This window comes from Mixophyes fleayi, chromosome 1 (assembly GCF_038048845.1).
Source record: "Mixophyes fleayi isolate aMixFle1 chromosome 1, aMixFle1.hap1, whole genome shotgun sequence".
Lineage (NCBI taxonomy): Eukaryota > Metazoa > Chordata > Amphibia > Anura > Limnodynastidae > Mixophyes > Mixophyes fleayi.
Genome location: NC_134402.1, coordinates 120,505,895 through 120,519,577, shown reverse-complemented (window position 1 = coordinate 120,519,577; position 13,683 = coordinate 120,505,895). Strand labels below are relative to the sequence as shown.

The window sequence follows — 13,683 nt, the reverse complement described above, 5'->3', positions numbered from 1 at the left end:
CTCTGTTTACTTGCACATCGGCATGTAAAAACAGAGTTCCTGGCACACTGGTGCAGGCAAATAGACTGTGTAAGCATGTGGGCAAAACATTGCACCCATGTGTCACTAGTGTAACTAGTATACATACAATTCTTGATAATTTCCTGTTTGAAGCTTTCATCTATTTCAAGCATCCCTTTCAATCTGGTTTCAAAAATATTGTTTATATTTTGTTAAACAAGGATTTATATTTTGTAGCATCTCAAGATCATCAAGTTGGCCGATATGTTTACACAATTAAATTAACAGACTTGGCTTATGCAGGTATTTAAAAGCAATACAACGTTTGCAGCTCTATGTATGCACCTATGACCATTTGGAAACAGTTCTAACACTGTGTAGTACATATACTATTGTGTATATTGTGGTTACTGTTGGACCGCACATTGTTGCCATGTGATTAGCTCCCCTGGAGATATGTGCTTGCAACGCTGGGACACTGGCCCGACAGGAAGTATCTAGTTTACCTTCAGCTCCACATACACCAGATGCAAAGTTTTCCATAGTCCCCGCATGCAGCATAGTGTCACTGTGCGATGACCACGGACTGATTAGACCTGCAGCGGCTCGTCCGGTCGGGGCATTCTACAAAGTAGCTGGAACTTCCAGCCGGAAAGAGGAGATTGTTGTGTGAAATGCTCCGCACTATTCAGCGACTAGTTCTGCACAGAGACTAACGAGGGAGACTGGAGACTGAGAGCAGCAGAGAGCGCACGGAGGAGAAGTTGACAGTGATCTTGGAGGACAAGGCAGCGGAGACCTCTGGGGTCAGAAACAGTGGAGGGGGTCGGAATGGAAGGCAATAGCAGAAAAACGGCAGATATATTCAAGGCAGTCAGGGAATCGTAAGTATTGCCAAAGCCCCAAAGTGGAATACAGAAACTTATTGTACAGCCCATTGTATAACATACACCATAAAGTCATCTTGCGCGTTGCTGTTGTGTTCCCGAGCTTTAATAGAACAAATACAAAATATTTACTGCATTTTTTAATATATTATGTTAACTTTGTAGCATTGTCCTTACTGTCCTGCAGTCCAGCAACTGCTCTGTGCACCTGCCTTAAGGCAGAACCATTTTCCCACATTGTACATGGGGGCTGTGTACAATAGTGTTGGATTTGTCACATATCTATGGTGAATTTAGACTGTAAGCTCCAATGGGGTAGGGACTGATGTGAGTGCGTTCTCTGTACAGCGCTATATAAATAGCTAATGATGGGGATGATAAATAATGTGGCTTTACAATTAAAGACCAGTTATACTGTGCATTGTGGACCTTCTTAAAACAACTTCACTGTAAATGTTCTGCTCATGTGCCCAGTAACATGCTCTGTCCCATGATTTTACACCATAAATTTTACAGTAAGGAGATTGTATGAGGCACAACCGTGTAAAAATGACTTCTTAAAATAGCTCAGTGCACACATTACATGTGAGCTTTCAAGCTGTGTCTTTATAGCCGCTTGAATTACTTTTTAGCAAGAAGGCCGACTGTATTAGTGGATAAATAGCTTATCTGTAGGAGAAAGGAAAGGGGACTAATGGGTTTTAAAAGTAGATTCTGAGACCCATTTACACCATTACATTAACAGGAGAGGATTGTTAGCTAGCATTTAGGTATTATAGCCTTATTAGCCTTGCTACGCATACAGTTATACTCAGCGTATATGGTACATTCTCTATATGAGAAACCACATGTCTGTATGGTATGACTCAGAGTTTGTGTGTTCTTTAGAAAGGAAATAAAATGTCCCTTTACTCAGCATTAATGTAATTTTCCCCTTTTTGAAATTAAAGTTTTAGAAGATGTAAATGGATAGCCATATTGAGTGTAAGTTCCCTTTAAAACATTAGAGCTGGTGACCTACTGTGGGTTAGGCGGTACCTCAGCTGGGTTTAAACCAAGGCCTCGTCCAATCTGTAAAAACAAACTTTGTTGGTCTGAGGCAGTGAAGCCTTACATGAAAGATGGCTAACAAGGGCATATGTACTAAGTCTGCCCCTGAGAAGCCCCAGAGTGACAGCTATTCTATTCACCTTGAACCACACCTTCCTACTTTTCCTGCCTTGCTTCCTGGAAGATCTGGAGTAAAGGTAGTAAAAGACGAAGTGGGCAGAACTTGATGACAAAGTTTGTGGCAAAAAGTGGGTGGCAGTCACATTAAGTTATGCCTATCTCAATACACACCTAATGGCAGTGGCACGATGCTGCAATTTTTTCATCAAGCCCCTACTACTAGGTTATTACTGGGGGCTGGGCAGGACTTGGTGAAGAAGATGACATCATGGTCCAGCTCACCTTATGACAGGTAATCTCTTATGGGAGAGTTTTCTTCTCTATCAGGACCACTAGGTCTCCTTCTAATTCGCTTGTCTCCCGGATATTCCAGGAGAGTATACTTTAAACCTATCAGAGCATGAAATGGAGAGAACTGATCTAGCCTTAAAGAGACTGCAGACGGTCTGCAGGGGCAGGCTGGTCTGGGGGACAGGGGAGCATCTACCCCCCAGGCCGCTCCCATACTGGACTACCATGGGCTGGGTCACTGGGCCAACTGCATTTTTTCCGATTGAAAATAGGCTACTGAATCGAGACTTGTCCCCCGGGCTAAAATTTGCCAGCCCTCCCCTGTGCAGGGGTATACCTACACCACACTGCCAGCGAGCAAGAGGTTTTACATAAAAATAATGGTTGTCTCCAGATATGGTTTTTTTTTGTTTTTACACATTTTCACTCTAAATTTCTGCTAAATTGAAGTTATAAACCATCATAAATAGGTTTAATTTAGAGTTTTTATTGAATTTTATGGCTATGAATAAACTCACCTCTGCCATGGCCGGTAATAGTTCCTCATCCAGGGATCAAAACCGCAGAGAAATGTAATTATATACATAACCTCTCATTAACTCGACTTCAAAATACTGATTATATAGCTGTGGCCGAGCAATGGCAGTCGTCCGGTCAGCGTAATTAAAACGGGTCAATAAGCCCTGTATGTGTCAAGCCCAGGAGAAGGTGACTGGTACCAGCATTGGCAGTGGTGGGCTACTCCGAAACAACAGGCATCCCAAACATGTGATCAACATGTTCAGCCTCTTGGTGGAAGGATTTTAATCCATAAAATTAAATAAGAATGGAATTGTCATTCAAGGATGTATTTGGTGTTATCTTTTTCAGTCCTTCATGTTCTCTTCCAAGTGCACTCTCACACTGCATCTGTACCTGTCACCCCAATAACTTAGATGTCATCTGAAGCCAAGCTCAAGTGTTGTTCCATTCTTAACAGTGACTTCAAAATATGCCAGCAGATTATTGAAGAGGAAGGCCCTTCAGTTTTGGGAAATTATGATGAAAAAGGACACACACCCGTTCATTGGGCAGCTCTTGCAGGATCTGTACAGCTGATGGGGATCTTTGTGGATTGTAAAGGACCAGTGGATCTACCAAGTCAGGCTGAGTCGGGGCAGCGGCCCATTCACTGGGCTGCAGTTAATGGATGCATTGCAGTGGTAGACATCCTTGTGAAGGCAGGAGTATCATTAGACATAGAAGATCAGAAAGGCTGTACACCATTAATCACGGCTGCACAATATGGACAAACAGCCCTTTGTTGTTACCTCATTGGGAAAGGTGCCAAAGTACAATTGTGTGACTTTGAAGGAGACACTGCACTGCACTGGGCAGCCTTCAAAGGTGAGATTATTGTACATTATATCTGTTTATAATAGGAATATTTAATTTATGTTGATAGTTATATTGTGATGTGTTACAAAAGGAAGGTAAGTAAATGCTTTTTATATGCAAAAGTGCTTTATTGTGTAATACAGAAAAATATAATATAACTATACAACATCTAATAAAAAGATATCTGTCACCAGTCACAAGGGGCATATTGATATTTTATCAACATGCTCCTTTCTCTGGTGATAAAAAATCTGTTCTCACTGCAATTTACTAAAAAAAAAAATCACAGCTAAGGGTTAAATTACGGCTTCACTGCGGCAGTCTATGTAGATGCAGATGAGCGAGGCGGCTATTTGGCTCGCACATGAGCTGTTGAAATTTGAAAAAGATTTGGGAAAATACATTTAAAAAAAAAATGCTGTTCTTGTAGACACCCAGGGCCTGAGTCATTAAGGAATGTAAAGCAAAAAAAGGAGTAACTTTGCTCCTGGACAAACCATTTTACAATGCAAGGGGTGCAAATTAGTTTATTATTTTGCATGTAAGGAAAACACTGGCTGTTTTTTTCATGTAGCACAAAAATACCTGATAGTTTTATTTTTACGCTGAAATTTAGTTTATCAAGGACATGTCCTACCCTAATAATAAATCTGTCCCCACATTTAAATGGTTTTGCCCAGGTGCAAAGTTGCTCCTTTTTTATGCTTTACTCTCCTTAATGACTCAGGCCCCCAGTGTTTTGCTCCAACTCTTTTTTGGTAATACAGTTAGGAAAGTACATTTGTGGCACAGCATCCCGAAATGTTTAAACATACCACTAACATTACAGCAAAGAGCGTAAGATGATCTATGGCACCATGATATTAGCAGGTAAACTTAAAGAGTTCCTGTTGCCTACACAGATATGCACCTTAAGCAGGCATTTACACGGACAATAATATAACAACATATGTTACAGTTACTATGTGTTACATGTGTATAGTTTATTCTATATTCAATTTATCATATTTCAGCATGAACTTGGCCATCTTCTGGACAGCTATAAATATTAATTAGTGTTAATGAGAGTGTGAGCAGCTCATGTAAGAACAGAAACATGCCCAATGTGCACATGAGAAACTTTCTGTGTTGTCATTAAATTGCTAGCTGTTAGCACACTGGCTCTGAATGATCACATGACATCACTGTCACAGGAACCTTTGCCCATACCAACAGCGAAAATAATCCTTTACTAATGCAGCCAAATGCTGTTTAGTGACTTCACACATGGATTTATAGGTTATAATGGTAGCGTTTGCATCACGCTTTGGAAGGGGTTTGGCAGATCAAGAACATTCCTTGCTTAGTGCAGATTAGAGGGTAAATGTAGGAAGCTCTGATTTTTAAAGCGGTGAAGGCTCGTAAAGGCACTTTTACCTTTACAAACCATCGCCGCTTTAAATTTCCCCTGCAAAGTCGCCGATTTCCACGACTTGCAGAAACCGAAGCTTCATACATTTACCCCTAGGTACTTTAAATTAGATAGAGGGATCAAAAAGGTGCTTTAGGGGTCAGGGCTCTGTTTTGCGGTATTTGTTTTTCCTCCAATGTGCTGGCGATTATGTCATGTACTTTTAATGGAATGCATTGTGCATCTTCTAGTTGCACTTTTGCAGAAAAGTACATTTTAGATGCACTTCAAACAATTCAGTAAAAACAGGGTAAATGTACACATATTGTGCTTGAAATACGGTCAGTTTTGAACAAGGTTGCTGTAACAGGTCAGATGCGTTATTTATCTTCTCCTAGTAATAAGAGTACGTAGCTGTATATTTGCATAAACACCTTGGGGTATATTTACTAAACAGCGCATTTGAAAAAGTCATTAATTTAGTGCATTCTACAAAATGACAGCTAAAATCTGATTGGTTGCTATAGGCAACATCTCCACTTTTTCAAACCCAGTTTAGTAAGTATACCCCTTGTGTGTATAAACCTTATGTGTGTCGTGCAATGTGCACTCAGTATTGTGAAGGATTAATAGAAATCCAAATGATTAGCAGTGTTGCAACATTGTCTGTCACTTAATCTGCAATAATGATAATCCAACATTGTCTATCCTATGCAACACTGCTAATCATTTGCATTACTATTAATCCACACAAAAGGTGTTTATGCAAATATACAGCTATATACTCTTACAACTAGGAGATGATAGAGAACGCATCTGACCTGTTACACCAACCTTATTCAAAACTGGCCGTATTTCGAGCGCGGTATGTAAACATTTACCCGATTTTTGCTAAAGGAAGTGGTGATTCCTTATACTAGTAGCTGCTCATACGAGGCTAGCAAAATGACTGTTTGTTTGCATCTACCATCTGTACCCAAGCTAAGTATTTAGAGTGAAACTGAAAAGTTTAATTGAAAAAAACAGATAGTCCCAAAGCAGTGAGGGGCAACATGAAGTAGCTGGGGGGTCGCGGGAGCTTTCAAAGGGGCCGCACAGAGGAAGGAGGAGAGCACAGTGCACTTCCTCCTCCTCTGGGTATGCCGTCTGACCTCCCTACACGCTGCAGAGGAGGTCACGTAACGACTGGGGTCCACAAGACAAGGCGCGATGGGCAGCAGGTGGACTGTTGTACACCGCTGTCCTGAAGTGTTAGTAGGTTGGTCTTTGAAGTAACATTTCATCATGTGCTTGTCCAATGAACCCTGCAAACCCAGTTACAGAATGATTTTCTGGAGGCAATTCCAAGGACTGGGAAGTGGATATGTACCTTGACAGAGTGGGTCAAAATTACATGAAGGGTAGACATTAAAAGGAAAATACACCTTAATTATTAACAGGGATTATGTTACTTTACGTTTTCTACAAATGTTCAGTAAAAGATAAAGGCATAGGGCATAAAGAGAATCTGCACGGCACACATATTTTCTGCCCACATTTGCATATGATGTCCGTAGACAAGCAGATAGCGTTCATCTGCTGACCAGAATTACAGGCATCTGATCCACTTCAAATGGATTGTTTCATGACAAACATTAGTGTACTTCGTGTGTAAACATATTACATCAAATACAGTAGTGTCAATGCAGTGTTTTATTCATTTTTATGTTTCACAAATGTCTTAATTCCTGCAGCTTCCGAATATCAGTATGGTTGTCCTAACTACTGAAGTGATGTCACTTAAGGTCATAATGTACAATCCATCCTCACTGAGATAATGTACCTTAATTTCAGGGAAAATTACAACCAACATGTGCAGACACAGCATAGGAATCAGCACTCAGGAATCAGGAAGTACACAATGCTTTGAGGAATACATAATAGCAGTCTGTCATGGCAGTAGACTGATGAGTTTTTCTAATGTAATGCAGCAATCAGAAAATCAATTTGTGCTTCTTAATGTCAATGATGCTCTTGTTCAACTTATAGATATTGATTTTAAATCTTATAGTACTTCCCAGTTACTGTATTGCCTTGCTACGTTTTACATTAGAGTAGTATATAATATATTATTAACTACATAAAAGTATACAAGTACAAGGGTGTACTTAACTTTCTCTTATCACATTAAAATGGCTGAACCAGCGGTACTACGAAAAAGGCGACAAAGCAGATCATTGGCCACTAAACTACAAGCTAAAGTAGCGTCCCAAAACCTCCTGGTCGTCGGGGACTCGAGTGGAGTTCTGCAATATGACCCCCAATGGATTCGCTCTAAATTCCAAGTCTCCTATTCGAACCTCTGCAACCTACCTCTGCCCTCTGGCGCCTCAGCTAAGTAGCAGCTAATGCAGCTGATAGATGAATTCCTTGCTAGCGCTAAACTCTTCAAATTATCCCTCGAGTGGTGATGCAACTCGGAGCTAAGACCACAATAGAGGTGAGTGGACATTGAGACTCACTCTATTACACCTGTCACTTAAGTGTGTTTTGTAAAACATTTTAATATTTTGCTTCGGCTGCACCTAGAAATGCACATCGCCTCCGAAATGTAATAAGAGAGAGCAAAGTGGGTCCCATTAAAAGTATAGTGATCTGAAGTCGCCAACTGTGAATCCTCTTGTGAAGTGAGAATGTCTGTGTGTCCCTCCATGTGGCAGGAAACACACCTAAAAATGCGCCATTTCTTACTCGTTATCCCGTTTTAATAATCTTGCTCTGCAAAATGTAATCTCATTTAGTACTGCTCCACATATGAAGGGTCACTGGTGTTCCTACTCTTTACTTTGCAAGAAACCCCCTCAGTCCGTCCAACTCCTCCCATCATTCTGTGCAAACTTCTGCTCCTCTGAAAATGTTAACATCTTACTCCACAAGGAGCACTCCATAGGACAGTACTTTCTAGGATGAAATATAGTTTGTTTAACAGAGTTAGAATCCTGAACTGATGTGCTTACATTGGCAAACAGACCTGGTATCCCTCTGTGAGTGGCCCCAAACTGATATTCAAGAGTGATTTGGTAAGGGCACGAAAATCAGATTCTCAGATGCCCATTGTTGGCCTTTGTCTGTAGTCATCTATGGACAATGTTAACAGGCCCAATGTGATCTGGCCATGTGGCGCTTAGTCCAGTTTGGCCACCCACATGTGAGGCCAAATTGAATAGGAACTAATTAGTAGGGACTCAGGCAGAGTGACAGGATCAATTTGTATGTGGCCAGTAGTGCAGTAGATGCTGCTGTTTTGGGCATTGGTACCACTGTGAAACAGACTTGCTGCCCTGTATTGAAAAAGATGATTTGCACCAAGTCCTTATGAATATCAACTGTAACAGCATCTCCACAGACCTGTACTATATTTTATTAACAGTATCACTATACAGAGTCAGAGCAGAGACTTCTTAGTATTGCTCACCAGATGGTGCATGGGAAGAATGGGAGAGGCAGGACTAATACAAGCGGGGAATGAACATCATAGGCAGTGGTATAGCAATAGCAGTCACAGCAGTGACAACTGTGGCCAAGTCCACAGGAGAAAGAGAGCCCAGGATAGATGAAGATAAGAGGTGTTTGGAATTTCAGCAGAATACAGATGCAAAGTAAAGAGGACAAGTAGAAAGCAGAGGAAATATGAGATGACAGAAAAGGGATAACAGGCAAGAGGGGGTCAAATAACAGATTGGGCAGTCAAGAGGGAGCTTATGAAGAGATATTCTAAAGGGGCACAAATTAGAGAGAAGGGGGTTGTCAGCAGTCAATGTCCTTGATTAAATTCTATCTAAAATTATGGCCCTCTGGCAGTTGCCGGCTTCAGAACATTTATAATATTTGATTGCAAGATGTTAGATTCAGTACTTGGTTTGAACAGAAGTTACACTGTCCATATCAGCACTATTTCATTTTATTACTACCCTCTCTGGGGTTATTAATGGTTAGCATGGAAAGCACAAATGTTACTTACCATATATAGTTATCTTGTTTCTGTTTATGCATTAGATGGTCTCCATGGAAAAGGTAAATACACATTTTGTAATATAAATCATTCAGATAACTAAGAAAAAATGTGCTGACAATGTTTAATATGTGCTTTTAAATGTTCTGAGAAACAGAAACATATAATACAATAAATTAATGGGCATCTTTAAATACCCTCTATAATATCATAACTGCATACATCTTTCCTTTTATTATATTGGAAAGTATAAATGTAAAAGTATAGTATTAAGGAGAGATTCTTTTTTTAGGCAAACTATGTATTTATAGAGTTTATTGCATTCCCAGCAAACCATTCCCAGGAAGAGAAAAAAAAGATGACTTTAGCAAATGTTGAATGGTCTGAACTTGTGTGCCTAGGGAGGAATGTGTAGTGCAATTCATCATTCTGGCACTGTAACAAACAGAGAGTACTTCTGTAGCTCAATCATGTAAATCAGGATAGGCAGCCTTCAATACTCGATAGTAGTTAATTGTGGATCCCATGATATCCGTCCAGCAGCACTATTGTTTGGAACATGGTCATTCCACAAATTTAAACCATTCAGCGATGGTTTGACAGTAAGGAAAATTTTTGTATATGGTGTTAACTGACAAATATGGAATGAAGTCCACTGATCATCTAATGAGGGGATACATTTTACCCCCGTCACGGGACGGATGTGTTTTCTTATGAGAATGATTGACCCAACATCTTTTTTGCTCACTTTTGGAAACGTTATCATATATGTGCTCATCACCTATATTTGATGCAATAGTGTTTCTGGTTTAAATACTACACTATATACAGCTTTCCGGGAGTTTATGTTTCAGTTCTTCCATTCAAGAATATTTATTGGAAGGTTGGAATTGTGAACTGTGAGCACTATATGTATTTATCACTTTTAATTTTGATTAAGGAAAACTTAGTTCAACAACATCTGGAGTGCTAAAAATTGCCTAATCATGATTTAACCTACAGGCAGTTGGTTGTACATCCTTATTAAAAACATGTCTAACAGCCTTTTTCACAAGTCTAGACATACCACAGTTAGAAAAGATCACGTGTAGCACTTCTTGCAAGTCTGTGCGCTAGAAGAATTCTACCTTCAAATTGTGAAACCTGTAAATTCCCCAATTTCAGGAGTTAGTATTACATATTTCAACACGTGTATAGTTAGGAAGTTGCAGGTATGCAATAATTGTTGGACACCATCAGGGTTCCCACATCATTTTATTATCATCATTCTTTTATTTATGTAGTATCATTCTATCCCAGGACACTGTAAATCAATTATTCAGATGCATCAGCCACTACCCCATTGGAGCTAACAATCTAATCCCCCTACTACAGGTCCACAAACACACACAACATTGGCAGCACCCGTTTAACCAGCCAGTATGCCTTTTGGGCCATGGGAGGGAAGCAGAGCACCCAGAGGAAACCCATGTTAACACCAGGAGAACATACACTCCATGCAGATAGTATCTTGGATTATGCTTGAGTCCAATGCCCCTGTACTGTGAGCAACCAAAAAATTACAGGCCTCCATAGTAAAATGTCCCCTCACCACATCCTGAGCTCAGCAAAAGAAATACCTTTGCATTATTTATTGAACATTTAAGGCTTATAAGAAGTAATGACCATCATTATTGATAATGAAACTAAGGAAATAAGGGACCTCATTTACTTGTTTTAAGTGCAAAATTGTTAAGGTATAGAGCAGGGTTGTCCAACCTGCGGCCCGCATGCGGCCCAGCACGCCTGTAAATGTGGCCCAGAAGGAGTTTTGGTTGTGGCAAGGGGGCAGGTGTATATGTCAGGTACCGCAGGCCTGGTCAGGGCACCCTGATATACAATGCCTGGCTTAAATGCACTTTATTGATATTGCATCGAAACAATACAAAAATTGATTATAGTCTAATAACTAGAGAGGATTTTTTGAACAGGGCGATTGAAAGGTAAGTATAGGGGGGTTTGAAAAAAAAGTGATATGTATATCACTTTTTTTCTCATATATATATATATATATATATATATATATATATATATATATATATATGTTAACCATGTTTTCTATGGTTTTTTGGATGATCAGCTATCGTTATTGTTAGTGTATCTTATGTGCAGCCCAAACCAGCTCGTTGTCTTCCAATGTGGCCCAGGGAAGCTAAAAGGTTGGACACCCCTGGTATAGAGCAAGATCCTCTTTAGTGGTGCTGTGCAACTCGACTTGGTGTTTGCGAAATTGGAGATTTGAATTGAGATAAAGAGGTGCAGATGACATATTGTAAAGGGCGTTCCTTGCTGTGCAGGGGGGGGGGGGGGGACAGACTTTTCCAGTCTGCAAAAGGACTCATACTCTCATCCTAAAGTTTTAATGGCCCCATTTTCCAGTTGCAAGTAGGTAGAGAAATGCATTTCTAGTCGCACTTTCCCTAATATAAAACAAAAACTTCAGAGATACATGTAATTTAATAAAGCCAGGCCCTCACTATTATCAATAACCTAAGCCATAATTGAGGCTTAATGAAGCAGTATTTTAGGAGTAAATAAAAGTTTAGCTTTAAATTTAAACTTTTGCATAGTGCACCTCCTCAGATTTCTCTCCTCTCTACAAACCTACAAGCACACATCTAGTTTGCAGGGGCGTCTTTCTAGAGCAGAGAGTAGGCATACACCTTGACATGGCAACCAAAGTGCTTTGTTGGGCACATTCAGTGCACACAATAATGTTAGTGAGCACACAGACACAGTTCATGTTTACACTGTTAATATTTGAAATATGATTTAATACATTTTAGGCATAGTGCTGCAAATTCCATGACTAAAGTTATCTTTCCAAATAACTGAACTTGGTGCTTGTATAGCTTTGTATTTTTATGCAGGTTATAATACTGGGGGAAATTTAGAATTTCTAGATGGGAAATTCCACCCCACGCCACCAGAGTAGGCGTGACCATCATGCAACGGGACGTAGTTATAATATTGCATATACTAGTGTTAGGTGCATGCAGAACCTTGTTCTCATGTAGTGAAGTAGGACATGCATAGAGGCTTTAGTCATTTGCCCGGTGGTGTATGAGGAGCAGGAGAAAAGCCAAGCAAAGAACACTGAACAGCCAGAGAAAGACCATTTTCTTTGAGTTGTGTCCCATATGTGTGTGCTGTTAGCAGGGAAAGGCAGGCACACGGGGAATGGGAGGAGCGGATCTATGGATCCTCAGCTGCATACATTGAAGTGGCTGGTCCTGGGGGAGGGACCAGCTTGTTCAACAGTCCATTAACCCATTCCAGGGCTGATGGGGAGGGGGGTATTTTGGGCAAGTGGAAACAGCCCCAATTGTGTGCCTGAATACAGTGTATACTACTGTAAGCTAGTAAACTAATACAGTAACCAGGAAACATTTCCAGTTTATAACTCAATATCTGTTTTTTAAATTCAATATCTACAAGTTCAACATGTGCATCATTGACTGATATTAAGAAGCAGAAATATATTATTATTATTATTATTATTATTATTATTATTGTTATTGTTATAGCTTATCAGTATATTGCCATGACAGACTGTTATTATGGATTCTTCAAAGCATTGTGCACTTCCTGTTTATTTAGTGAGAATGGGTTCCAGGATTCTTTAAGCTGTGTCTGCACATGTTGTTTGTAATTTTCCCTGAAATCAAGATACATTATCTCAGTGGATGAATTGTACAGTATGACCTTAAGTGACATAACTCCAGTTACTGAGCACAGTAGGTCAACCACAATGATATATGTAATCCTAATAGCAAATTTTGTGGTTACACCAGTGATTTATGACCATTGATTAAGCATCACTGCAGCATCACCTAGTCCTGTGAGAACAATGAATGCAGATATTTACATTTTAGTCCATATTTGTGAGCAGAATTGAAGTCTTGATTTAAGTACATGTCAGTATCAAATTAATATGAAGGGGAAATTAATACTTCAATTAGATTGTTTGAGTGCTATAAATGGAACATTATTTTCATTACTGTACCACCACGTTTATCCGAAACATTTTTTTCAAAAAATAATGCATGCTATATTTCATACAGGTCACTGTGAACTGTCTCACCTGCTAATATACTCAGGTTGCAACCCAAAACAGACAGACAACTTTGGTCAGGTAAGCCCCCAGTTGAATGCTTTATAAGTAAATACAGCTATGGTTTAATACTGCTCGTTTGCTAAAACTAACTGTAGAGTAAATAAATACACAGATTTATAATGCATGTGTATCATAAATATTAAATGTGTATGCACAACTGTGGAATACTGTATATTCTTATCTTTGGTTCCTATGCTGGCCTCATCTAATATTGGCTATTTAACCAGATTAACAGTATGTGTGGCCCCAAAATAACTGCAATGCATGATAAGAGTCTGATCAAGATCAGTCTGATCACCATCGTGTAAGTTGGCAAATGTGCCTGCATGTGTGCACCCATCTACCAATCACACAAAGAGGACACAGTTGTACCGGAAATGATCAAACAATTGGGGGTAATTTTATCAAACTGCGAGTTTGT

The 13,683-nt window shown here is 39.7% G+C and overlaps 1 protein-coding gene across 3 annotated transcripts in view; it reads left to right on the top strand.

The window, feature by feature from the left end:
- The first annotated feature begins 512 nt into the window (after positions 1-512).
- Positions 513-13,683, top strand: part of LOC142141483 (uncharacterized) — a 46,369-nt gene continuing 33,198 nt past the window's right edge. Inside the window, exons 1-3 of one of the 3 annotated variants that reach the window (XM_075200026.1) lie at positions 513-884; positions 3,350-3,734; positions 13,210-13,280. In XM_075200026.1, the coding sequence (XP_075056127.1) occupies positions 3,446-3,734; positions 13,210-13,280 (360 nt within the window). In that variant the 5' untranslated portion in view covers positions 513-884; positions 3,350-3,445. Of the gene's footprint in view, positions 885-3,283; positions 3,735-13,209; positions 13,281-13,683 lie in introns of all 3 variants that reach the window. The other 2 variants (XM_075200009.1, XM_075200017.1) reach the window with 2 other exon arrangements.